The sequence below is a fragment of the Stylophora pistillata genome, chromosome 8 (assembly GCF_964205215.1).
Source record: "Stylophora pistillata chromosome 8, jaStyPist1.2, whole genome shotgun sequence".
Taxonomy (NCBI): domain Eukaryota; kingdom Metazoa; phylum Cnidaria; class Anthozoa; order Scleractinia; family Pocilloporidae; genus Stylophora; species Stylophora pistillata.
Window position 1 is genome coordinate 8,109,162 of NC_142526.1, and position 24,473 is coordinate 8,133,634.

Consider the following 24,473-nt stretch of genomic DNA (forward strand, 5'->3'; position numbering starts at 1 on the left):
GCAAACCAGAGACTCTGAAGTTCAATGGTAGAGAATCAGACGCGCAATCTGATCGATGAGGTTCGATTCCTCATGACGACTCAGAACTTATTCTTTATACCACGCTCATGACAGGATGAAAAAACTGAAATATTTCTCTGATCCAGAATTGCATTGGGTTTCTTTCCCTTTACTCCGCGACTGGTCCGAAAATCCGCTGCAGTCTCTCAACCAATCAATTCAAAATTGAAATTAACTGCGACTTTATCACTTACTTTTTTACTTTTCTACTTACAGGCGATTTGCTCGTTTGTTTAAAATTACTACTGACTCATTTTTTTGTCTTCTGATTTGCCGATGTTATTCTGTGGTTTTAGTTTTCCAAACTCAATTGTTTATGCGCGCAGATTGGTACGCCTGTTTAGTGACAAAACTTCCGCTTTCTTTGGAAACAGCTTATTTGAACGATAAACAAACATGCCATGGAGAACCCGATACCCATGAGCCACGTAAAATTACTTACCTGCAGGCCGAACATGAAGGAATTAACAAACTCTTCCCGAAAATTCAACACGTTTCTCATTTGTCCTCGCCATTTCGCTCATATTTGATATAAAAATCACTTACTTCTTATTATAATCGCTACAATCTTATTTGCAATGTCCTCAGCGTTATCATCTTTATCCGCTGTGATGATGTTGTCTTTGTGTGGTGTAGTGGTTTTAAGTTGTTTGCGATCAACTTCATTTCCAATTCCAACCGCTACAACTTCGATTCCTTCTTCTTCAAGCGCTCTCCCTCCAGCCATAATCACCCAAGGCTTACTATCCGACTTGTCATCGGTAATGATCACAAGCACTTTCTTGGCATTTGGCCGAGCTCCTGCAAATACAACCTGTGCCATTTTCAATGCTTTATCCAAGTCTGGGGTTCCTCTGTTCCGCGGTAAGTTGTCAATGCGTCGCTTCAATTCGTCTATGTCGGTGATTTCTTCGTCAAAGCGTAGCCGCAAGGACGCACGGTCTCCGTACACAATTATCGCTGACCGGATGCTTTCAACACCAAGCTGATTAAAGATGGACTTCATCACTCCTTTCATTGCACTGAAAGTTCGCCGAGAGTCGCTTGCCGTCGCACTGATGGCAAACACTACGTCAACATCTTGAATTGGTTTTTCTGGTGAACATCCAAAACAAATTAAAAACACAGACAGGTCATTACTTGTCGCCAAATTTAAATTTGTGTCATCCATGTAAGGTAACTTGATTACAGCAAACATTCCCTATTTTTTTGTATTTTCTTTTTCTTAAACAAGAATGTTAAAACTTTTAGTTATCTGTTTCACTCCTGTCAAATGAGGCAATCAACCAGAATGCTCAATATTCTCAACTACAAGGTGGCCTGAGATATTACTTTATAAGGCTTCGCAGCCGTGAAGGTGCATCTTCTAAGTCAAGAGTAGCTCCTACTACCGAAGTATTGAAAAGACTGCCACACTTACCCTCTCTTATTTTTTTCATGATTTTTTCCCTGACTTCCCCGCCTTCGTCAGTTTTGGAGCTATTAATAATGTTCTTACCGGATCCTGTTCCGGTAATTAGCTCGGAACGATCCACTTTCTTGCCGACGGTGACTGCAAAGACGCGAATTCCTTCATTATCAACAGCTTGTGCTGCAAGCCTTAACTCCCGTGGAGAGCTTCCCGACTTGACGTCTGTGATTATTACCAGGACTTTTTGAGCGCTTGGTCGAGCGGGAGAAAGAAGCTCTACGCCAAGAAGCAGCGCCTTGGCCAGGTCTGGGGCACCTTTGGGTCTGGGAAGACCCTCAACCTTTTGTAATACGCCTGACTTTACGCTGTCAGGTAAGGCGAGCTCTATGCTTGGCAAGCTTCCACCTGAGATGATGCCATAACGAAGTCTGTATATGGAATACTTGTTGATAAAAGATTTGATGATGTCCTTAATTTGTTGCAACGTCGATGAGGCGTCAGTCGAACCAGCAGATATGATAAAACCCAAGTCGACTTCAGGAACCGTTGGTTCGAGGATAACTAAAAACAAAACCAAAGTAAAATCATCTATTCGGTTTACGTCAAATTAAGCAATTCGTCGGCAAATGAGAAAGTCTGTACTCGGCAAATGGTCCATTCAGCAGGAGCCTATCCCAGTTTCCTTATCATGAAGCGGCAAGGGGTATCAATACTTCCCTCTGGATGGGATGCCAGTCCATCACAATGTTACCCCCAGCATTTTCATCAGGCTTCCCTGACAATTCGCCATTTACACTCTTAGGCGGAGAGAGACACTATAAGAGTAAAATGTTTTGCCCAAGAACACAACACAATGACCCGTCTAAGTCACGACCCAGGGTCCAGCACACTTAACATTACGCTACTGCATTTCCCAAGAAAAACCAAAGTGTTCAATTGTAACCATGAAATATCAATAACATAATAGAGACGAGGTGAAATAATTTGCGTATGTCCGTGCAACGGGCACATTTACCTTCAAAGTGAGTGGCCACAAAAGCTTGTTTTTTTGTTTTGTTTTGTTTTTTTGTAAGGAAGCGCAGAACTGAGGAAATAATTAAATCCAACCTTTCACTCTCATGAGTGACAAAGACAGAATTTTTCATTACAATATCAATACATTATTAGACGACTCGGGCAGTCAGAGAGCCAATAACTAAATTCAACCAATCAAAATGCTCTATTGCCGGTCAATATTCTCTCAGTATTGGACCGCGCACTGTCCCGAATGGTCCCGAATTATAACGCACTTGTGTCCCTTTGAACTTCAGTCGCATAATAAATCTCCTATTAACCAAGCTTGCTCGGGATCGTACTGGAAGAATATTGGCCCTCGGTCTTTTTTGTACGGACCACGCTGCGCTCGGTCCGTACTATCAAGACCTCGGGCCGATATTCTCCCAGTACGGCCCTCACGCTTGGTTAATAAGATATATATATTCAGAAAAAAAGTGATGAAAATAAAGAAAAATGTCGAAAAAAATTAAAACTTGTACATAATCCTGATCAGCTGGCAACTTACTTTGCTTTATTCTATCAATAATTTCCTTTGCCACTTCATCGGGATTTCCTGTCTTTGGTGCCGTTACTGTTGTGTTCTTCAGAGGAGTAAGGACCTCTAACTCCTCCTTATCTACTTCTTCACCCACACCAGCAGGTATAACCCAACATTCTGGAATGATCGGTTTAACTGCGTCAACGATAACAATCCTGTTATTCTTTGACTTGTTATCCATGAACACTATCAAGAATTTCTTAGCGTCTGGTCTAGCACCCGCCTCATCGAACAGCTTCTTTGCCTCAATCAGTGCCTTCTCTAAATCTGGCGAACCAGAACTGGGTATGACAGACTCCTCGATAATCTCCTTTAACTCTTCAGAAGAGTGTTTGTTCGCAAAACGAACCAAAACTTGCGGCCGCTCGTCAAACGTCATAACACTGTAGTGCAGGTTGGTTGTTCCATAGGTGTCTATAATGGACTTGATGGATTCCTGCATAAGTTTGATCGTCACTGATGCATCACGGGACGTGGCGCTCAGAGCAAAGCCTATATCGATCTTTGTCACCTTTAATGGGTCTGAAACAAAGACAAAGGCAACTTTAACTGAGTTGTATTAGTGTCTAAGCTTCCGCCAACTTACCTCACAAAAATACTCGGCTGTTATCTTTGTAACTTGGGTTAATAAGTAATATCACAAAAAAAAGGTTCTTGTCTTAAATTAAGTGTGAAGTGTGAATATTATTGAGAAAATATTGAAAGCTGTAGAAGACGGTCCATTGACAATGCCAGTTTAATTAAGATCTTTGTGACTGAAATTTCAACTCTGTCAATAGCTGTTCAGGGAAATGTGGTCGGAAAAAAAAACGTAAAAGTGAACAAGAAACCCACATTATAGCTCCATGACTGCAGGATTTCATGGAAAATCTGAGAAAATGTCACTGCACGAACAGGACACAGCGGGTTTGATGAACGTATTTATTTGTTTATTTGACTTATTTAATTCAATGATTATTGGATACCACGATTACCTTTCGAGATTGTCGCGTGCACTTCTCCTTTTTTCCGACAACCTTTCTCAAAACAGCTGTCACTTTACTACGTTTCTCTTCATAGAAACAACAACTCTAATCACGAAGTATCTTATTCAAAGAAAGAAATGTTGGTATGATTCGCCTTACTTATGGTATATTAAAAAGGCTTTATTCAAAGATAAATGTTTGTAACTCTCTTTGACACTTTCAACAAAGGATAACTATCGTTATACCTGTTTTATCCACGATTTCCTTGCCAACTTCATCAGGTTTGCCAGTGCTAGTAGTGTTGATCACGTTATCGGGAGTTGTCGAGATATTTTTCAGGTTCCCCTTGTCAGTTTCGCGTCCAACAGCAACTGTGATAATATTAACTCCAGTCTCTTTGAGCTCCGCCGCTGTTTTCGAGGCAGTGACTTCGTTGCCACTGGATCGCTTATCCACCATCACCACGAGAACTTTTTGTGCGTCATAACGCACATCTTCGCCTCCAAAGAGAACTTTAGCCGCTTCTAATGCTTTGTCGATGGCAGGCCCACCATTTGGTGCTCGTAATGAATCGATAAAGACTTTCAGATTATCAGCTGAGTCCATTTTGTTGCCAAAGCGTAGCTCAATAGTAGCCTCCGAGTCATAAGTAATGACCCCATAGTGGATGAGGTCAGTGCCATACATATCTGCTATGCTTTTGATGATTTCCTTCATGTGTTGCAAAACGTTTTTGGCGTCTCGTGACGCAGCACCAATGGCGAATGCAAGGTCGAGTTTTCCTATTCTTGTTGGTTCTGAAATGAAATGTTAGTCAGTATTTGAGCCCTAACGTGTTCCCATTTGACTGTTGTTGGGTTAGGGGAGGGGTGGGGTGCGCATTGGCTCAGATATTGATACTAGTCCCAAATGTTAACACCAAAAGTGATGATGGAATCTCACAGGTAATTCGCAAAACAAAAATGTCAGCAATAAAGAATGTAGTTCGGATTGCATGGGCTATGTTTTACATGACTTCACTGGTTCACTGGTCAAGAAAACAACAATCTCAGTATGTCGACCTAAAGCAAACCAGTTTTTAATTATAAGCTATGCTTTCTACTAAATCCAGACACTGTAAGTTTCAGATTTGCTAATGACGTTTCCTTGTTCATAAAGTATGATGAACCTTTGATAGACACCACCCCCGAATAACCCCCAGATCGCTTAACAGGTTGAAAATAATGTGTCAGTAACAGTCTTCTCCTTTTAACCACGAAATTCCTGAATGCAGGACTCCCACAGAAAAACGAATGTACTTTGTTTACTTCAAGGTGTACCTCGATTGGGTGACATAAAACCAAAGCGATAGTCATGCATCACAACAGCCAATAAGAACAAAGTAAAATTTCACCAATGAGATAACAAAGTTGAAGCAGGCACACTGTCCCAAGCGCGGGAAAACGCGTGTGACTAACACGCAGTTGGTTTTGTTTTGAATCTGATTTGCTGAGGAAGTGTCGGAAGTATTTCTGGACCAATCACACAACGAAATAAGGCAAAACCAAAGCAATCCCAAGCTACTTTCGACCGTTTATTGAAAACCGCTCTATTACAAATCGTAGCCCTCACATACCTGTTAAAATCTTGATTATCAATACTCGAGCCAATCTCCAAGACTCCTCTTCTTTATCTACTTCTATAACATCTCCCTTGTTAAAAGTGATGCTTTTTAACTCACTGCGATCTGTTTCATTTCCAATACCCACTGGGATCACTCGGATTTTGTTCTCCTCCATTAGTCGTGCACTTGACTTGATCAACATTGGACTGGAAGTCGACTTCTTATCAGTCAAAACAACAAGCACTCGTTTGGCATCACGGCGAGCATTTGGTCCTTGAAAAATTTTCAAAGCTTCTTGCAGTGCTTTGTCAATTTGAGGATCACTGGCTCGTTTTGGTAAGTTTTTAATGTATTTCCGGAGGTCTAGGATGTCCTTGAAAGATGAGTCTCCAAGTTGTAGCGTAGTCCCTGCAGTTGCTCCATATACAAGGATGCCATATTGAATGTTCCCATCACCATACCTAAAGTCATTCATGATTTTTCTGATTGTGGCCTTCATGAGGGAAAATGTAGCATCGGCATCTTCGGAATTTGCGCTTACAGCGAACACAAGGTCCAGTTTGGGAAACGAGGGTGAAACTTTAGAACAAAGAGACATAAAAATACATTCATCACTCAATTCATTAAGTTAAAGCAGTGCACTTACGACAAAAACATGCCGTCCTTGTTCAATGGTCAATACCGAATTAACCTAATTGGCTACTAATTTCGCCTCGCTGAGTCACCCTTAAATCAAACATAAAGGTCACGAGGAGAAAAGAGATTCAAAAGTCCTTGATTATCAAGGAAATTTTCCTTTTCGTTACCAAAGGAAATAACTAGAGAACAATGTGGAGAACATAACGGGTTAAGGCAAGAATGAACCACTAAAACTTTTGCGCATCTAATTTAAAAGAGTATAATTATATTTAACAGCATTTAGTTTTCGACGAGCTATTTATTGTAGATTAAATTTCAGTTCATTCTAAAACCTCAGAACCTCGCTAATTTTCTATGCCAAACGGCTACTCACACTTCTATCAATATGAGCCCCGTTCTCTATACAACATAAGCGAAGTTGTCAAATTGAAAAATGAAACTTTCCAAGAATTTTTCGTTGGGACGATTTACAGCTCTGTAGATTTAAAAAATCGACAGTGGTTTAGCGTGGTTTGTACTCTCATTGACCTTGATATTCGTCATCAACGTGGTAAACATATTGCGTACTCGCGAGGCACACCCGAGTAAGTCCCCAAGAAGCGTGACCACAATGTTCACGAATATCGTTGTCGATAAGAGTAAAGACCTGTCGATTTGTTTCTTTGTTTCTTTGTTTTTTTTTTTTTTGCAAAAATATCGACGTTAAATAACCACGATCGTAACACGTTGACGCAAGCAGCGTTCTCGGTACTCTTATCGACAACGGCAAGTCGGCAAATCAGAATGCGACGACACTGCCAACTGTGGTAAAAATAGCAATTTGTGATGACCCACCTCTGAAGACAGCAGACATAATTTCGACCTTCAGATCATCAGGTTTTGCGCTTCTTTCCTCCTCAATTATGTTTTCCCTTGAGGTAAATATCTCAAAGTCCTTCGGGTCAACTTCTTTACCGATTGCTACAGCCACAATTTTGATTCCCTTATCTTGTAGTGGTCTTGCTGCCTCGCGAACGTCGGACGGTAATTTTCCTGACTGTAGATCTGTGATGACAACTAACACCTTTCTCGCATGGGGTCGGACACTGGCCGACGAGAACAGTTTTTCGGCCTCTTTAAGTGCCTCATCCACAGCAGCGCCGCTCCGTTTTTTGGGAGTGGCACTGAGGAACCGTAGAAGATTATTAACGTCAGTAAAACCGTTGAACCGAATCTTGATAGTTGCAGTGTCCCCAAAGACAACCAGCGCATACTTGATTTTTCCCAAGCCGTATTCACGGATGATCGCTGAAATTGTGTCTTTCATAAGCCTGAATGTTTCGTCGGCATACAATGAGCCAGCAGCGATAGCGAACCCAAGTTCAAGTTCAGGAATTGGAGATTTACCTGTTCAAAGTTAGAACATACAAAATGTGTCAACAGGCCCACAAATATCAACGTCCTCTCATAGTGAAGATAAGCAAGGCTGCAATCAGATTGAAAACGAAGCAACCATCTCCTTTACAAAATACACAGTCATGTGACCATAACACTGTAAACCTTTTAATTCCCATGAGTGACCAAGACAGAATTCTTCCTTACAATATCAATACAATATCAAGCAGACAAGTGATGAGATTAAAGAAAAATATAAGTTAGGGGATTTTAGGTTGATCCAATATAAAATTCTCCAAACCAACATCATAAGAACTGTATGTCAGACAGTAAGGAGAATCACCGATGAGATCTTGGGATTGAATGGGTTAAGAATCCTTAGAGTCAAATAACGGACCAATAGTCCTTTTTACAGTTGTGGGCTTGGTGGCCAAGCCTTTGAACAGGAGTGAGGCTAAGGGTGACCTTGTTATGACAGAGATGTTGCTGCTTTTCAAATGCAAATTACTTTGTTATCATGCTAACTAGATACAGGTCTCTATCACAACAGGGTCACCCTTAGCCTCACTCCTGTTCAAAGGCTTGGCCACCAAGCCCACAACTGTAAAAGGGACTCCTGGCCTTGCGGATAGTGCAGTAATACAGTCGAATCTGTATTGAGCGGTCACCCACAGGGAAGGGCGGGGTCACCGCTTAAAACATGTTAGCGCTCATTACAGGTTCAGAGAAGAGGTATATGAAAGAATACGATAAAAACGCCATTTTATGCCATAATTGACCATGATTGAAAATACTACTAACATTGATTTTGGGAGATGATCATAGATTAAATTTCACTTGAAACATTATTCATAGTTTAATTTGAGTGGTTCGCTCAACTGCATCTCATCAAATTCTCAAAAATAGCCATCATTTAAAGCTGTCAGATCCTGAAAGATCTTAAAGGATAAGACCTTGTGATAATAAAAAAAAAAAAAAACATACACCACCCAGACTTACCCTTGGCGATTTTGTCAATGATCTCCTTTCCCACGTGAATAGGGTTTTTTTCATTATCAGTTTTTATAACTTCCCCATCAGTCGATACTGCCTTCTCCTTAGTAGAGTTTACTTCTGTCCCGACAGACACTGCGATCACACGAACTCCAGCTGTTTCTAGAGGCACAACCGCTGCTCTAATATCTTGAGGGCTCTTACCAGATGACTTGTCTGTGATGACAACTAACACCTACGAGAGAAATGTCATCTTACTGTAAGGAATCCCAGCTGGGGTATTATGCTCTATCATAGTATGCTTTAGGAAAGGGACGAAGGTCAAGTTAAGTGACCCGTTTGTGAAAAAACAAAGATGTACCTCTTTGGCGAGCTCCAGAAATAAAGAAAAAAATCCATTGTTTTTTCGTCAACCATACACTCGCCAATCAAGAGCTAAATTGAGCGCAATAAAATTAAATGACAAAAAGTATAACTTTCAACCTAAAAGTTAAATCTAAGGAGTCGATCTCTACATTTGTCTGTTATCAACTTATTTCAAATCAACAGCTTTGTTAGTTTCACTGGTAACCATTTTACCTTAGCTGCATTGAATCGTATGTACGGACTTTTAAACTGATCATCTGCTGCTTCCAAAGCCTTCTCAAGTGAAGGGGTTCCTGATATCCGAGGCATACTGCCAACAGCTTCTACTAACTCGGCATCTGAATCAAAAATGTCACCAAAACGGACTTGTGGTGAAGCATAATCACCGTACACAATGACACTAAATTCCAGTCTCTCCGTTCCATAGTTCTCAATAATCGACTTGATGGTATCTTTTATAAAAGAATATGTTTCCTCAGCTTCGAGTCCTGTGGCGGAGATTGCAAAAACCAGGTTGGTTTCTGGTATCCGAAGGGTTCCATCTAATGAGCAAAAAAATAGAAAAAACAAAAACGTCGTGAGGAAAATCGCCAACAGTGGCATCACATTGCACAATAGAGAAGTAATAAATCGAGTGTCAAAAGTAAATCGGAGATTCACTCATACCTCCTCATATCTCCTCTTATGTCTAGAGATGCACGCAGTAACGAAAACGGCAGATTTAACGAAATTTCGTCACACCGAGTGAAAGTTCACAGATTTGATGATTTTGGCGAATTTTAGTCAAATTCGTCAAAACGATATCAGCTTAGCGGAATTGACGATTTTTAGTCCAAGTGAAATCAGCTTGGTGGATTGGACGATTTTGACGAAAATTCGTCAAATCTGCCATTTTCGCTACTGCATGCTGTTATCAATTTGGGTTCAGTTACTCGTTAACACTATATCGAAAAACCCTTTGACAGAGACATTCAAAGTGCACTTACTTATCACTCTTTCCATGATCTCTTCACTTAATTCCTCCGGATCTTTGTCTTTCTCAGATTCTATTATGTTGCCCTTATTGGTCACAATCACAAATTCCACTAGGTTGACCTCATCCCCAACAGCCACGGGGATAATTTTCACTGCCATCTGCTCAAGAAGCATGACACTGCCTGCCACGACGTCTTCGTCGAGACCAGAGCTCTTGTCTGTCAGGACCACCAAGACCCTGTCCGCACCCTGCCGATCTCCAGCATCAGTGAACATATCAGCAGCTACTTCCAGAGCTTTGTCGAGGGACGATGCACCCGACGGTTGCTCAATCGTTTTCAACACTCCTCGAACCTGGTCAGCATAAGTGGCGTTTCTCAGATGGACTACGATCGAAGCGTCATCACCGTAAACAATCAGGCCGTAACGGATGTTACTTGAGTCGTATTTCTGGAGCAGTGAGTCGATGGCATCCGTCATTAACTGGAACGTTTCACTTGTATATGTGCCAGTCGCTGAGACGGCAAGCACCAAATCTAACTTCGGAACATTCAGTGGACGATCTAAACGTTGAGTCGACAGTCAAATTCATGTTTTAGTATCGTTTCAAATTTAGCAAACTTAAGAGGATCAGGGAAATTTACAGTAAACAAAATGGTATAACCTGTCTCTAGAATGTGTCATATAGACTTTTACTGAACATCATGTGTTTGACTGGGTAAAAAATAATTATGGTTGTGACATACACAACGACAGACATCGGACATTTTTAAGGACAGACGGTGACAGACAGAAGGAGAGACAGACAGACGTGGAGAGGAACAGAAGGAGAGACAGACAGACGGAGAGACGGACAGACGGAGAGACGAACAGACGGACAGACAGAGGGACGGACAGACGGAGAGACGGACAGACGGAGAGACGGAGAGACGGACAGACGGAGAGACGGACAGACGGAGAGACGGACAGACGGAGAGACAGACGGAGAGACGGACAGACGGAGAGACAGAGAGACGGACAGACGGAGAGACGGAGAGACTGACAGACGTAGAGATGGACAGACGTAGAGACAGACAGACAGAGACAGACAGATGCAGAGACAGACAGACGGAGAGACAGACAGACAGAGAGAGGAACCGAAGGAGAGACAGACAGACGGAGAGACAGACAGACAGAGGAACCGAAGGAGAGACAGACAGACGGAGAGACAGACAGACGGAGAGACAGACAGGTGGAGAGACCGACAGACGGAGAGACAGACAGACGGAGAGACTGACAGACGGAGAGAGAAACAGAAGGAGAGACAGACAGACGGAGAGACAGACAGACGGAGAGAGGAACAGAAGGACAGGCAGCAAACCTAATGTTTTCTTTTGGAAATGAAACGCTGAGAATCATCGTCAGTGAGAAATAAGTAAAGTAAGTAGTATTAACTTGAGGTTAGTAATGGTATATAAATGGTAAAATAATAAGTATTAAAGTCAAAAGCTGCAACTATGTGTGCCCTGCGACACTGTTCCAGTCAACTCAAACGTCCAAGCCACTTACTTGTTAAAACCAACACCATGATATCTTTGGAAAGCATGCTTGGTTGCTTAGACGTTGGTACAGGCAGAACATCCCTGTTATCTGAAGCCATTGTTTCCAGTTCCTCCTTGTTTGTGCTGTCTCCTATGCCCACAGCAATCACACGAATGTTCATCTTCTCCAAATCTCTCGCCTTCGACACAATGTCACTCAACTGCAGTCCTGATTCGTTGTCCAACATGACAATAAGGACCTTTCTGGCATTCGGACGGTCCTTACCATCTCCAAAAGATTCCAAAGTTCGTTCCAACGCCTCATCTAACGCCGGGGCTCCACTACTTGGTACCAATGAATCTATGGCACCTTTCAGCCTAATGGGGTCCGTAGTACCATCACTAAATCTCACAACCAGTCTGGCCACGGATCCAAATAACACCACACTATAGCGAACCTTGCCTATACCATACGTGTCCACCACATCAATGATAGATTTTTTCATGAGGTTGAAAGTCTTCTCAGAACGGGCAGCTGTAGCACTAACAGCAAAACAAAGATCCATCTCTGGTGGTTCCACCACAACTGGAAAAAAAAAGAGACATCTAGGGCTTGAGAGCAACTTTAAATTGAGTGTCGAAAGTACTCCGATATTACCCTGTATTTTTTTACTTTGCGCAGTGACTGGTCTAAAAATGTCGCAACACTCTCTCGTCCAATCAGGTACTTACCTAGAACAAAGCGCAGCTTGGTCACTCGCGTCGTCCCGCCCTTGAGCCAGTTTGCTTATTCTTTGACCTCGCATTGGCTCCTAGTGATATTTCACTGTGCTTTTATTGGCTGATGTGATTTCTTTGGGTCTTATTTTCCGACACTTAGTTGAAAAGCGCTCCTATGGTAAGTCTCACAAACCCCATAACCTATACAGCAGGGCTGTGCTTATCTGGCGCTTATCATGTGTTCACAAAGAAGACGTTTTTATTACTTTTGTATGGTATGAAACTTCCGTTCAATACATTGGTCAAACGCACTTACCATCAAAGACCTTCTCCATAACCTTTTTAGCAAGATCTGCTGGGTCGACGGTTTTTGAAACTTCAAAGTCAGTTTTAGGATTGTTAACCAAAGCAAATATTAAAACAGGGATTCCATTCTTCTCCATGGCCTGAACTGCCCCATCAACAGCCGACGGATTCAGATCGGTGACACCATCTGTCAAAAGGACAACAACCTTTTTGACCGGCGGACGTAAACTTGAATCTTTGATGATTTGCAAAGCCTTGTCCAAGGCCCGTTTGGTTCCAGGGCGGCTTGAAACTCTTCGGGAATTTTCAACGAAGTCTTTAATGCTTGATCGAGAGGGAAAACTAGTTTTGAAATCAAATTCCTCACTAGGTTGGCTTCCATACACAATAAGGCTGTATTGGAGCCGATGTATTCCGTAAGTGTCTGTTACGATTTTAACAGCATCCTTCATGCGCTGAAACGCGTCATCGGGGTCCCCTGTTGTAGCTGTTAGAGCGAACACTACGTCGACTTCAGGTGCCCTGGTACGTTCTAAAAAAGTTACGGAAAAAAATTTAAAGAGACAAAAATCTTACGGATAAGAATACGAAACACATCATTATGAGCAAGATAAGGGGTAAAGTAGGTCACGCCATTCTTAAATTTTTACCTTTGCGAATTGGTCTTTGGGGTGAAAATGTGGGGATTGAAATCTTTTGTTTCTTCTCCTTACCTCTCTGCTCGAAAATATATCGATATTGTACGGAAAAAAATTATTTATAGTCACTCCAGGTAACGAGAGAGGTGCGCGGATTCTCGAATCTTCTGCATCGAGATTAAATTTTCTTGCACTTAACACGTTCAACTCTTTTGCCCTAAATCGGAGACATCAACACAAGGACAGAAGTAAAAATACCTTTTAAAATCTTTTCCATAACTTTCCTTCTGAGATCGTCGGAATCAATAGCTTTGGAAATTATAATGACATCGCTCACATCAGGTGTAATCTCTTGGAGTTCGTTTTCATCAACCTCGCTGCCTAGTCCGACGGAAATGACTGTCACGCCTAAATCTTGAAGCTTATTCGCTTCAGAAATAACATTATTAAGATTGGAAGAAGCCTTTTTGTCTGTGATCACGACCAAGATTTGGTGTGCATCTTTGCGCGCAATTGACGATGTAAACATTTTTCCAGCGCGCTTGAGAGCTTCGTCTAAGGCGGGACCTCCTTTCAATATAGGGAGCTTTGTGACCAAGTCTTTTAACTCATCGCTTGTGGAGTAGGAGGACAAGTCTATAAATGACGAGGCATAACTTCCAAAAAGGATCACACCATACTGCAAGTTACCCGTACCGTACTTATTCACAATAGAAATAATCGCCTCTTTCGTCGATTGGAACACTACATCAGTTGAGGACGATACTGCACTTATGGCGAACAAAACATCAATTTTAGGTACCTCCGGCAAACCTAAGATGAATAAAAAAAAAACATATAAATATTAAAGCCTACTGGTAAGCAGATCAAACGAGTGGGGATGACGCAGTGGTGAAAGGCTCGCCTCCTACAACCCGGGTTCAACACCCAGAACTGGTGTCACATGTGCGCTGAGTTTGTTATGGGTCCTTAACCTTGCTCCGATCGGGAAACAGTGGACAAGAAGAGCCACCTCGTGGAATTTTCACTGCTAAATTTCCCAATATTATTATCAATATTATTGCTGTATTCATGCCGGTGGTTCCCCACCGATTATAAATCGAAGGAAGGTTATATCCAAACCTGGCCGTAAAACTATTTCCATCAGTTCATTGGTCAAAGGTGTCTTGTCTGTATCGACGGGAACAGTGATGACGTTGTTGTTATCGCCTGTAATATTAACCAGTTCATCTGTATCCACTTCTGACCCAATCCCCACGGCTATAACTTTCACTTTCTGTCGTTTCAATGGTGCAAAGGTTGACTCAATCTCTTTCTCGGATGAATCCCCCTTTATGTCTGTCATCAAAACGAGTACCTTGGAAGAATTGGCACGCACTCCAGATCCCTCGAAAGCTTTAGCAGCTGCTTCAAGGGCAACATGAGGTGATGTCGGCGGAGTGATGTCCGGCATATCTGTTACGAATCTTCGTAAATCGTCGGGATCCTCTGGCTCTCTCGTGAAGCTATACTTGGTAGATGCCTCAGAGCCGTAGATGATAAAGCTGAAATGGATGTCCTTTGTGCCATATTGTTGTATGATAGAATTTATCACTTCCTTCATCAGTGGATAGGAAGCGTTCGACTGGAAAGAGGTTGCGCTCAAAGCGAACGCAAGATCAACAGGGGGTGGTCTTAGTGATTCTAAACAGAACAAAGAAGTCATTGGTTAAAATATGTAATTCTATAACTACTGGAAATATGGCAACAGAAGCCCAAACGCGATTGTTATCCTTAAGGTGAGTACAAATCCACCCCGAATAAAAAAATTTAGGTCACGAAAATAAGGGAAATGATCTCAACTGAAAAAGCTCTTGATTGTGAAACAAATTCTATATATATATATTCTATACTAGGGTGCAAAGAGTTAAAAGAGCAGCACTACTGCTGTAGAAGTAAAATTAGCGAAACTGAAAAAAGTTAACTTCAACATTAGTTGCAAACAAAGCGTTAAGTTGAGGAAAACATGGTTTTGTGGGAGGAAAGCTTTGAACCGGATGCAAACGTAGCAAGACACTCAACAGCTTGAGAGCTAGAAAATAAAAAAACATGTTGCAAGTAGGGAAAATGTGAAACCTGTTACAAGTGCACGAAAACGTTACCAGCCAGCTGAAAGTGCGAGACAACTTAAGCAAGCAAGCCTTAAACGATGGAAAACGCAAACAGGCTTTATGCACAAGGAACATGATCCAGCTCTAAGAGAGAGAAACCGTCCAAAGCTAGGTGTAAGCGCGAACGTACAACCAGCAATATTTCGGTCCATGACAACTGCGGGTGCTAATGGGTTAACTGGAGCACAAACGCAAAATTAATAAGTCACGGTCTTCGGTAGAATAAACAAATTATTAAACCACCAAGGTTAAAGATAGGTTAAATCTATACTCTAAGAACACAACACAGTGATCCGGTCAAGTCTCAAACCCGAAAGTCTCGAGCCGGAGTCCAGTGCACTGAGCCCAACACACAATAACATTAAGGGTGCAAGGTAATAATTCAAAATTGAAACAAAATTTTTCAATGTCATACCAAGAACTCTCGCGATAATCAATTCCATCAAACGTTTAGGTTGTTCATCTTCATCAATAAGAATCACATTTTCCTCTTTGCTCGTAAGGACGCCCAACTCGTTACTGTCAACTTCATCTCCGACACCAACAGGAATAACAATGATTTCAGACTCTTCCAAATACACTGCTTTTTCTCCTATCTCCACTTCATCTTCACCAGACGTTCCGTCCGTCAAAATGACAAGGACATGAGTAGCACCCTTACGAACGCCACTGTCTCTGAATGCCTCCTTGGCAGATTCGATGACCTCTAGGAAAGATACCCCTCCCGTGGCGGAGGGCAAAGCTTCGACAGAGGCCTTCAGTTCGTCGATGGTGGAATACTTTTCGCTGAATCGTACAATGAGATTGGACGTGTTCGAGAATACAATGAAGCTGTATCTTAAGCTGCCTGTACCGTACTTGTCAGCAACACTCTTCAGTGTATCCTTCATGAGTTTGAAAATTTTCTCTTTTGATAATCCTGTAGCACTGAGAGCAAAGGCAATATCAACTGGCGGGAACTTGCCTGCCAAATAAACACAACACAATATGTCACTATTCGTCATTTAGAGCAGTTTTCAATTGAGCGTCGAAAGAAATCCCGGATTGCTTTAATTTTGCATTATTTCGTTATGTGACTGATCCATGGAACTCGCGACACTCACTTAATTGCCTTTTCCCGCGCTTCGAGCAGTTTGCTTGTTTTTAATTCGAGTTCCCATTGGCTCCTGGTGATACTTCCCTTCTTATTATGGGCTGTTGTAATAGCTTTGGTTTAATTTACGACACTCGAATCTTACGCCTAATTGCTGTTGAGACGTCACGCATCCTCATAAAAATCTTAGAATAACATAGAGACATCATCCGAATGAAATACCTTTTTTTCCTATTTATCGCGGTTCTATTTTGCATTCATACTAATATCATAGTTTACCACTTTTTAATGCGTTTTACATATCGACCAGAGTATCCCAATCTTGGGAAGATTCACTTTATAACTGACTGATGACCAAATAATCACATTGTATGTGATATATAACAACTACCAGCGCTCAGCATTGATACTGACTTCAGCAAAATTATATCGGCCCGCGAATGAGCGAGTCCTTTTTCTTTCTCTTTTCGACGAATTCAAAACGGGTAGATTTAGACCAGAGTGAAACTGTGTTTTGTTTTGGGTTTTCATTGGCTCCTAATAAAGGTATTTTCTTTTCTTCTGATTGGCTGTTGCGATTATTTCGGTTTTGGTTTGCCGACATTCAATCGGAAACTCCTCTAATGCGGCGTTACTCTGGTTTTTCTTTACAATATACTGTTGTCTAGGAAGCTCATACCACCTTTCCAACCCATCAGATACCAATCGTTGCGTGGTTGCTTAATTCAAGATCACATCTGTTCTTTAAATTGCGAACGTTTGAGCCGGTTGGCCTTTTTTACTTACTGGTAGTATCATATTTTCAGTTATATGCCACTCAGTAGAACAGCGTTCTAATTACTTCTAAATCTTTTACGTGTCAACTTACATCTGGTAACGTGTTCCATAAGTCGTTTTCCTAATATTTTTGGTTTTACAGACCGGGGTACCTCGATGACAAGACTATCTGGATTAGTCATCTCCAATTGGGATGAGTCGTCTTCATACCCCACAGCTACAGGAACAACTTTTATTCCTTCCGCATCAAGAGGTGTGGCAGCTTTACTGATCTCAGGTGAGCTGCTTCCAAACGCTTTGTCAGTCATTATCACCACCACTTTGCATGCATTTGGTCTAGCATTCTCAGAGTCAAACACTTCTTCGGCCTTCTCCAGAGCCCCAATGACGTTGGATCTTCCAGGTTGCATACGAAGAAGCTTAACAAATTCTATGAGTTTATTTGGAGTTCTGGCGCTACTATCAAAGTCGAGTTCTGTTTTCGCACTGGCGCCAAGCACAATGAAAGCATAACGCAACTTTTCTGTTCCATATTTGCTGATTATCCAGGCTATTGTGTCCTTCATTAACCTGAATGTCTGTCTGTTGTTTGAGGAGTCGGCACTCAGCACAAAGGCAACGTCAATTTCCGTTGAGACCGGTGGGGGATCTATGTATGAGAATGTAAAGTTTTGCAGATTTGGTTAGTCTGAATCAGATCATTACGATCTGATCAAAATTTCGTGGAAGGATTTGTAAACTGGGTTTCCATCGTCACTCGGGAAGTTTTTTATCTCGAAAGTAATTCGGTATTACGGTGGATTTGGTTTATCAAACTTTGACACTACTCTCGAAGTTTCTAAGGAAAATGTGATGCTGCGTCGTTGGAGGTATAAAATCAAATTCTCTCAACCAGTCAGATTCAAAGCTAAATTCTGAAAAATGGCAACTTGCACTTTTCCCGTGCCTAAGGAAACTTGCGAGTTTAAAGTCATAAGCATTCTTAGTGAAAAAGTTTCGCAATACAAAACTAATCCACCCATGCCTCCTAGTATCCAGGAGGCCTGGGTTCGAATCCTCTTGAGCCCTAAATTTTTTTCTAGGCTTCTTTTCTGCAATTTCTAAAACTGCTGCTCGCCAGCGAGGATCATTGCTCTGCTTAATTATTTATTAAAATTGCAAAACAAAACTAACCTGTAAAGATGAGCCTCAGAATATCTGTTGAAAGCTTGTCAGGATTTTCATCAGTTGGTGAATCAATGATATTCCCTGTGTGCGGTGTAATGTAAGCTAACTCTTGAGGATCAGTTTCCACTCCAATGGATACGGCGATGACTTCTACTTCTTCATTTTCTAGAACAGTGGCAGCAGACCTTAATGCATTTTCGTCGGCACCCGAACTCATGTCTGTGAACACGACTAGAACCTTTTTGGCATTCTTCCGTGCGCCTGCTCCGTCAAACACCTCTTTGGTGTCGTTCAGGGCTTTGACAAGTGCGAGTGGAGGAACGCCTGCAAAACGTTAAGAGATCCAAAAAAAGTCACTTTACGGGAACGACAACTGGTAACCCTGTGATTTTTTCGTTCTGCGTGTGAATGACGCAATAACTGGTAAGCCTGTCGTTTTCTTTTAATCAAAGATGATAACAACATACACTCAAAGAACCTCAGAGAAAAAACGTAAATCAAACGAAACAAATTTGAAAATCCCAACTGGCAGGGGACAACCAGTTTGATATCAACAATCGCGGTCGGGGAAATGAGGTCAGGGCTATTGAGAAACAAATCTTGCAAGTGGACAAAGCGGAACTCGAACCCGGGACCACCGGATTAAGAGTCCAACGCTGTCACTACTCGATTTCAATTATCATAACTTACAGCAAACTTCAGGCGTTTAACCATAAGAATCAGAGATCAGACCACACTTTCTAAAGATTTGACTCGACGAAATAAACAATGTTAGTATGTACTAAAACAGTGGATAGCGTTGAGGGCACGCTCTAAATGGCTACTCGCACTCTGAATATCCTTTATTAATATATACCACGCAGGTTGAAAGTGCTTTTCACGCGCGCTGATTCACTGATTCGGAAGTGATTAGCAAGTATTATTCAGTTGCAGAAAAAAACGTGTTAAATCATCTTTTTATGCTATATCATTTCACTGCTTTAGTCTATTCTAAAAAACAAGTATTCACCTGTGTCCATAGCTAATGTGGATTTATTTTTTTTTTTAATATCCACCACTAGTCACCTCCACTTCGGTGAATAATTATTAAATATTAATCGCAGTATATCCACAAGTTCATCACTTTGATTACGAATCAGAACGCGCGTAGAGTCTGAGTTATTTAATCAAATTTAGAGAATATTACCTTTCGGTTTGGGCAGATTATCGACATACTGCTTCAAATCAGCTTCAGACACCATCTTATTTGAAAATTCAAAGAGTCTTTCGGCTGATCGTCCATAGAGGACGATACCGTAATGGATTTTAGAAGTTCCGTACTTGTCCACCATGGATTTCACAGCATCCTTCATGAGTTTAAAAGTCTGGTCTGAGGTTGAAGATACTGGACACATGGCAACCACAAGGTCGATGTCTGGTATAGGTACCGACACAGCTAAATATATAAAGACGAAAATTTCAGGATCGTGCACAAATAGAAGCGCAGCGGAAACATCATCTGAATAGGAAAATTGACCGCTTTGTTGGCAATTACAGAGGGTTCTTTATACCCTGCAGGGGAAATCTGATCATGATCATTTTTAACAGTATTTGTAAGAAGTCTTATCTCATGCATAATGAAAAAAGTGTTATTTCCTCACGCTCAAAAGCTTTTTCCATGATTCTGTTTCCCAAAGAGGCTGGATTGGCATCCGAAGGTCCTGTTATGACGTCACCCTCCCTCTGAGTTATCTTCTCCAGCTGTTTAGAGTCTGGCACACTTCCAATACCAACAGCTATGACGTGAATGCCTTTATCTTCCAATGGTTTCGCCGCTGTCCTAAGTTGTTCATCTGTGGACCTAGAACGACCATCAGTGATCACCACCACAACCTAAAAAATAAGAGTAATTCAATCGGCGGGAAAAGTACATCATGTCACGCTTAAAGTCACGCTTTTATGTCACGCTTAAGGTCACGCCGACTCTCAGAAGCGCTTTTTGGTGGATGGCTTAATTGCGCGATGTGACTGTCTTATAAAATTCGAGTCGACTTAGATGCAAACCTACAACTGATTGTAACCTCGTCACTCACTTTTCGCAAAGGTATGGCAGTCGACAGAGCTGAATAACGTATACGCATGCGCTAGGTTTTGCCGCGGAAACACGGATTTTGAGACGTTCGCATGGTTGATTTCCTATTCTGTTACTTGAGGCGTCGTTTTCCTTGCCGCTTTTCTTTTACAGAACAACCTCCAAAAACTTGGTACACCCCCTAAAAATTTTTAAAAATCAATTTTCTCCTTAAAACCTCTGGAAATAGGAAAATGCCTTCAAAGAAAACAGAGTTCCTTGGTTTTAAAAGTCAGCCCTTAGTATTTTCCGCTAATTTCGCTAAATTTAGACCTAGAACACATGAGCCCGCATTGTTGACCGCCTACCCACTGAGGTAAGCATTTCATTATTCAGCTCTGTCAGGTCAGTCTACAAAAAACAACAAAACAATGTCTGCAATTACCAGGAAAGTATATTTTCTTAAATTCGTGACATATCTGTTGCTATCCAGACCTTTTGACTTGGTATTGAAATTTCTCTGGTTTTGGTTTGAAAATACTCACACAAAAAGTGCACGTTGTTTCAAGGAAAAAATCCCAGATTGAAGACTTCCGAGTTCTGCAAGCTTCTTAATCCTCTACGCCCTAACATCGGCATGCATATTCTCCATATTGTTCTCTAAACATTTCCTTAGGTGTCGACAGGGAGAATTTGTTTAACAGTCAAGAGCTTCTTAAGTTGACGATCATTTCCTTTTTTCTCATTACCTTAAATACGATTAAACTGTGGTATTGCAAGAAGAAATTAGACGCTTTTCACATTTAGGGGTCAAAGGGTTAACGAAAGCAAAGTAAGATCACACTGAGGCACACAAAACACTCGTTGTTACCTTCATAGCATTCGGCCGGACATCCGCCCCTTCAAAAATATTTTTGGCCGTACTCAGAGCTCGCTCAAAAACAGGAAGCCCTTGACTTGCAGGCAAACTTTGCACGAGTCGTAGAAGATTCTCCACAGACGGGTCCTTGCTGTTGAATCTTTCCATGACAGTAGCATCCCTACCGAATGACAGCATAGCATAACGAATGCTTCCCACGCCATAAACATTAAGCACATACTTCAGAGTATCTTTCATCGTGCGCAAAGTTTGCGCTGCGTTTCTTGCGGTGGCGCTCACAGCAAAAATCACGTCCACGTCCGGTACAATGCGTACTGAAATGGAAAAAATATTTACGATTACTTTTGCTTTTGTTGTTGTTGTTTTGTTTTTTTTTCAAAGGGAGTCGCGGTGACCTTTTGGTTAGTGCGCCGAACTCCGCCTCGAGACCTGTCAGACTTCGTCAGTGCCTCTCTCCACCCTGGTGTATAAGTTGGTATTGGAAAATTGTCAGGGAAGCCTGATGAAATGCTGGGGGAGGGGGGGGAGGGGATCGCCTTGTGATGGACTAGCACCCCACTCAGGGGAGAGCAGTAATACTCGTAGTTGCTTCATAAGGAAACCGGGATGGGCTTGGTGGGCCTCTTTGCTCGAGTACAGACTTTTTTTCAAAAGCGTGGGGAAAAGGAAATTCTAAATCTCCAACTAAGATTCAAACCCCAGACCTTCGGATTTGTACGCCGATGCTTTACTGCTGAGCTTTGGAGAACTCGTTGATGTGCTTGGCTATCTCTTTAGTTCATATACATCGGGTGTCTTGGATGGTGTCACAAAATCTCACAACTACCCAAATGAAGACGCTTTCACCCATAACCGCTGACCGTAAATAAATATCACAATTACTCTTATTTTCAGCGAGTGCTCAGTGGCCTTCAAACAATGCCCAAGACAAAATCGTGAGAAAAAGCTTATTCGCGACAGGAATTTCACCCAGTTTTAATTGAAATACTACGTGAACCCCCCAAAAAATAGCTTATATTTTCACCGGTACAGACAAAAAAAGTTAAAAATTGGATCGAAGTCCAAACTAACATCCACGTGACTGTTTGCATCAAAACGCAAACAAGCCCTGGCATACCTTTGAAAATCTTCCACATTATTGCTTCTCCAAGTTTGTCTGGTTTAAATACTTTTCGAACCTCAATTAGACTACTGTTATCTGATGTAACCAATGTCAATTCTCTCTTGTCAGCCTCCATTCCGATAGCAACAGGGATAACATCAATAAACCGCAAATACAAAGTATTCGAAATCTCGCGCAACTTTGTTTCGTCGACACCAGACCTCTTATCCATTATCACGACCAGAATTTTCCGAGCTGTTGGTCGAGCTCCAAGTCCTTCGAATAACTTCACTGATTCCTCTAAAGCTTTCTGAAGGTCAGGCCCTGAGTAGAGACGAGAAAAATATACCTTTACAATGCGTAAATGCAAAATAATAGACAAATCGCCCAGAAAAAAAAGTAAGTGTTTCAACGATGCAAATCATATGGAATTTGTAGTACCACGCTCTCATTTACGGAGAACGTTGTTTAAAATAAGTCAGATACAATAGGTGGGGATGGGAGGTTAAAAATTCATCGCGGTCGAGATCCCAGGGGGTTAAAAAGACCCGAAGTTCGAGATCCTAGGGGGTTCAAACTGCCGGGGGGTTCGAGGTACCAAGGGGTTTAAAATAGCAAGAGTTCAAGATCCCAGGGGGTTAAGACCCTGGGGCATACAAGATGTCTATGATCCAACACATCAGCACGCTAATGCGTCTTCATTTTTTAACATGTCACCTGTTGAACTCCTTGGTACAGAATCTAGAAGTTGTATCATTTCTTCTCTGGTGAGGGCCTCTCGCCTGAAGTCCCTTGTACGGCTGGGTACATTGCCGAACACCAACAGACCATGATGAATCTTGTCCGTTCCATATTTATTCACAATATACTTTGTTGTTTCTTTGATACGCCTGAATGTCTCATCCGCGTCTGATGCGGTGGCGCTAATAGCGAAGGCGAGGTCAACCTCTGAGACTGAAGGCCCATCTGTCAAAACAATTTAACAATGTTTCCATCAAAGAGGCAACTAAAAATTTTACATTTAACAACTCTCTCTTAAGCATAGTAAATTCACAATTAAGCTTAGGAGCCAAACCCACACTTGTCTATGCACACAATGATCAAAAATGTTCTTGGCGTAGTTCATTTGCGCATTGCGCCAGTAATCTACTTCCGACAATACATAGGAAAGCAGTTGTCCAAAACAAAAGAGTCTATAATGAGTCTATCCTACTAAAGAGTGCTATCACGATACACCAAACTAGAAGATACTGTTTGATTATAACGCAAAATTTTCAGTTATCATCTACAAAGAAATGCTTTGTCACCCAGAAGTAGATTTAGATTTCAAATCTCGAGAGTAAAAGGGTTCATCAATCATTATTATCTTTTTTTGAGGGGGGAGGAGGGAGAAGGAGGGGGAGGGGGAGGGGGAGGGAGGGTATACATGTCTTTTCTACCTCGAATCTTGTCCATGATCTTCTCTCCTATCACCTCAGGATCCATTTCTTTTCCAGTCTCAATAACATTCCTCTTGTCAGGTGTCGTGTTATCAAGCTCATCAGGATCTACTTCCTCACCGACCACAACAGGTATAATCAAAACATCCATATCCACAAGAGGCTTGACTGCTGCTTTAACGTCATCGACAGCAGACCCAGAAATACTATCTGCCATAATCACGAGAACTTTACGAGTTAAAGGTCTCCTTGTATCGTCATCAAACATCTCTGCCGCTTTCTCCAGCGCGGCTGCTAAGTCTGGTGTCCCTGAGCCAATATCGAGGTTTTCTATTGCAGTCTTGAGTTGCTGTGGAGACGGAGGTGTCTGCCCAAACTTGATTTCTATTGATGCAGTGTCACTGTACACAATGACGCTATAGTGTATTTTCTGGGTGCCATAGGTGACGATGATGTAGTTTATGACATCCTTCATCAGCTGAAATGTTTCGTTATAGAGTGTACTGGCTGCACTCAGCGCAAAACCAAGATCAACCTCAGGAATAGCTTGAACTAAACAATAAAAAAATTAACATACGCCATGGTTTGACTTGATAATTACGATCTAAATCCATGCTTTGAGACGATGTTCTCAAAAGGGTAGGGACAGGA

At 41.7% G+C, this 24,473-nt stretch overlaps 1 protein-coding gene across 1 annotated transcript in view; it reads right to left on the bottom strand.

Annotated features, from left to right (window-relative positions):
• LOC111328603 (uncharacterized) overlaps nucleotides 1-24,473 on the bottom strand; it is a 115,291-nt gene that overhangs the window by 68,954 nt on the left and 21,864 nt on the right. Inside the window, 22 exon segments of the mRNA XM_088729313.1 lie at nucleotides 607-1,155; nucleotides 1,481-2,032; nucleotides 3,033-3,587; nucleotides 4,276-4,827; nucleotides 5,646-6,212; nucleotides 7,107-7,658; nucleotides 8,646-8,874; nucleotides 9,219-9,547; nucleotides 9,992-10,543; nucleotides 11,529-12,086; nucleotides 12,537-13,058; nucleotides 13,423-13,977; nucleotides 14,287-14,847; nucleotides 15,730-16,278; nucleotides 17,276-17,833; nucleotides 18,358-18,675; nucleotides 19,538-19,786; nucleotides 19,992-20,223; nucleotides 21,273-21,595; nucleotides 22,399-22,707; nucleotides 23,101-23,349; nucleotides 23,823-24,374. Of these exon segments, the coding sequence (XP_088585439.1) occupies nucleotides 607-1,155; nucleotides 1,481-2,032; nucleotides 3,033-3,587; nucleotides 4,276-4,827; nucleotides 5,646-6,212; nucleotides 7,107-7,658; nucleotides 8,646-8,874; nucleotides 9,219-9,547; nucleotides 9,992-10,543; nucleotides 11,529-12,086; nucleotides 12,537-13,058; nucleotides 13,423-13,977; nucleotides 14,287-14,847; nucleotides 15,730-16,278; nucleotides 17,276-17,833; nucleotides 18,358-18,675; nucleotides 19,538-19,786; nucleotides 19,992-20,223; nucleotides 21,273-21,595; nucleotides 22,399-22,707; nucleotides 23,101-23,349; nucleotides 23,823-24,374 (9,972 nt within the window).